This window comes from Amphimedon queenslandica, unplaced genomic scaffold (genome assembly GCF_000090795.2).
Source record: "Amphimedon queenslandica unplaced genomic scaffold, v1.1 AMPQUscaffold_13513, whole genome shotgun sequence".
NCBI lineage: Eukaryota > Metazoa > Porifera > Demospongiae > Haplosclerida > Niphatidae > Amphimedon > Amphimedon queenslandica.
The window spans coordinates 763,438-764,390 of NW_003546251.1; the positions used below are offsets into that span (position 1 = coordinate 763,438).

At 43.4% G+C, this 953-nt stretch overlaps 1 protein-coding gene across 1 annotated transcript; it reads right to left on the reverse strand.

Moving 5' to 3' along the window:
- On the reverse strand, positions 1-576 carry LOC100640479 (frizzled-4-like). Its single transcript, NM_001308628.1, is given in 1 exon segment — positions 1-576. A coding segment is annotated over 1 exon segment (576 nt).
- Positions 577-953: the final 377 nt, after the last annotated feature.

Sequence of the window (953 nt, forward strand, 5' to 3'; positions counted from 1 at the left end):
TCATTGAACGACTGAACTTTTTTTAGATGAAGGTTGAACAACTATACTAGAAGATGTAGTAGCAGGTGGTATTGGTATGGTAACATTATGGAAAGGCACATCAAAACACAGACTATTAATATCAGTGGATTCATTTTCGGGAAAGTTAGAGCACTCAAAGTGAGGCGGCCAATTCAATCCCCACCGCTCCCGCATAAAAGGTTCACAAGTATTCCTCACATGGTTACAGAGACCCCTGCAGGGTTTAAGCGTGACGGTTCCTTCGGGTCCCTCAACACAAGCCGGGGTGTACACTGCACAAAGAAAGTGAACGATGGCATTAGAGCATTGATGTGTAACAAGAGGTTGAAATACATTCGCTTCGATGTTTGCTTTGCTCTGTGCCGTCCTACGTCCTTTGACACTGGGGAAGGAGGCATTTCCTGCCCATGGCACATAAAGACACATGGCCACACCAGTTATAGGTTGACATGTACTGGGAGGGCCTGGGGGTAGAGTGCTCACCGGGAGAGTCGGCTGCCCCATAAATGTCGAGAGATGAACAATAGTGAGGAAAAGAAGTATTACAGGAGACATTGTGAATGTGAAATATGACTGTTCTAAGTGTTCTTTCTGATTACGAGTTTCGCTGCTTTCGCACTAAAAATTTTTCACACTAACCACCAGAAGTTGAGACCTGATTTAAGATGATTTCTAGTCTGAATCAGCCCTGATATCAGTCTGAATCATGGATATTTGGCAATCAGTCACAATACAATATGAAATCAGGCATGATACAATTATGATGAATTTTTATACTGGTTCAGGCCAGAGCAACAGCGATGATCAGCAATGATGCCTGTCAGGACTGTACCAATACTGATATCAACTTGATTCATTAATTTTTGGCAGCATTGCTGATTCAGCCAAAAAAACTCTTGGGTGCGTATACCGCAGAGCGATCAGCGATGAGG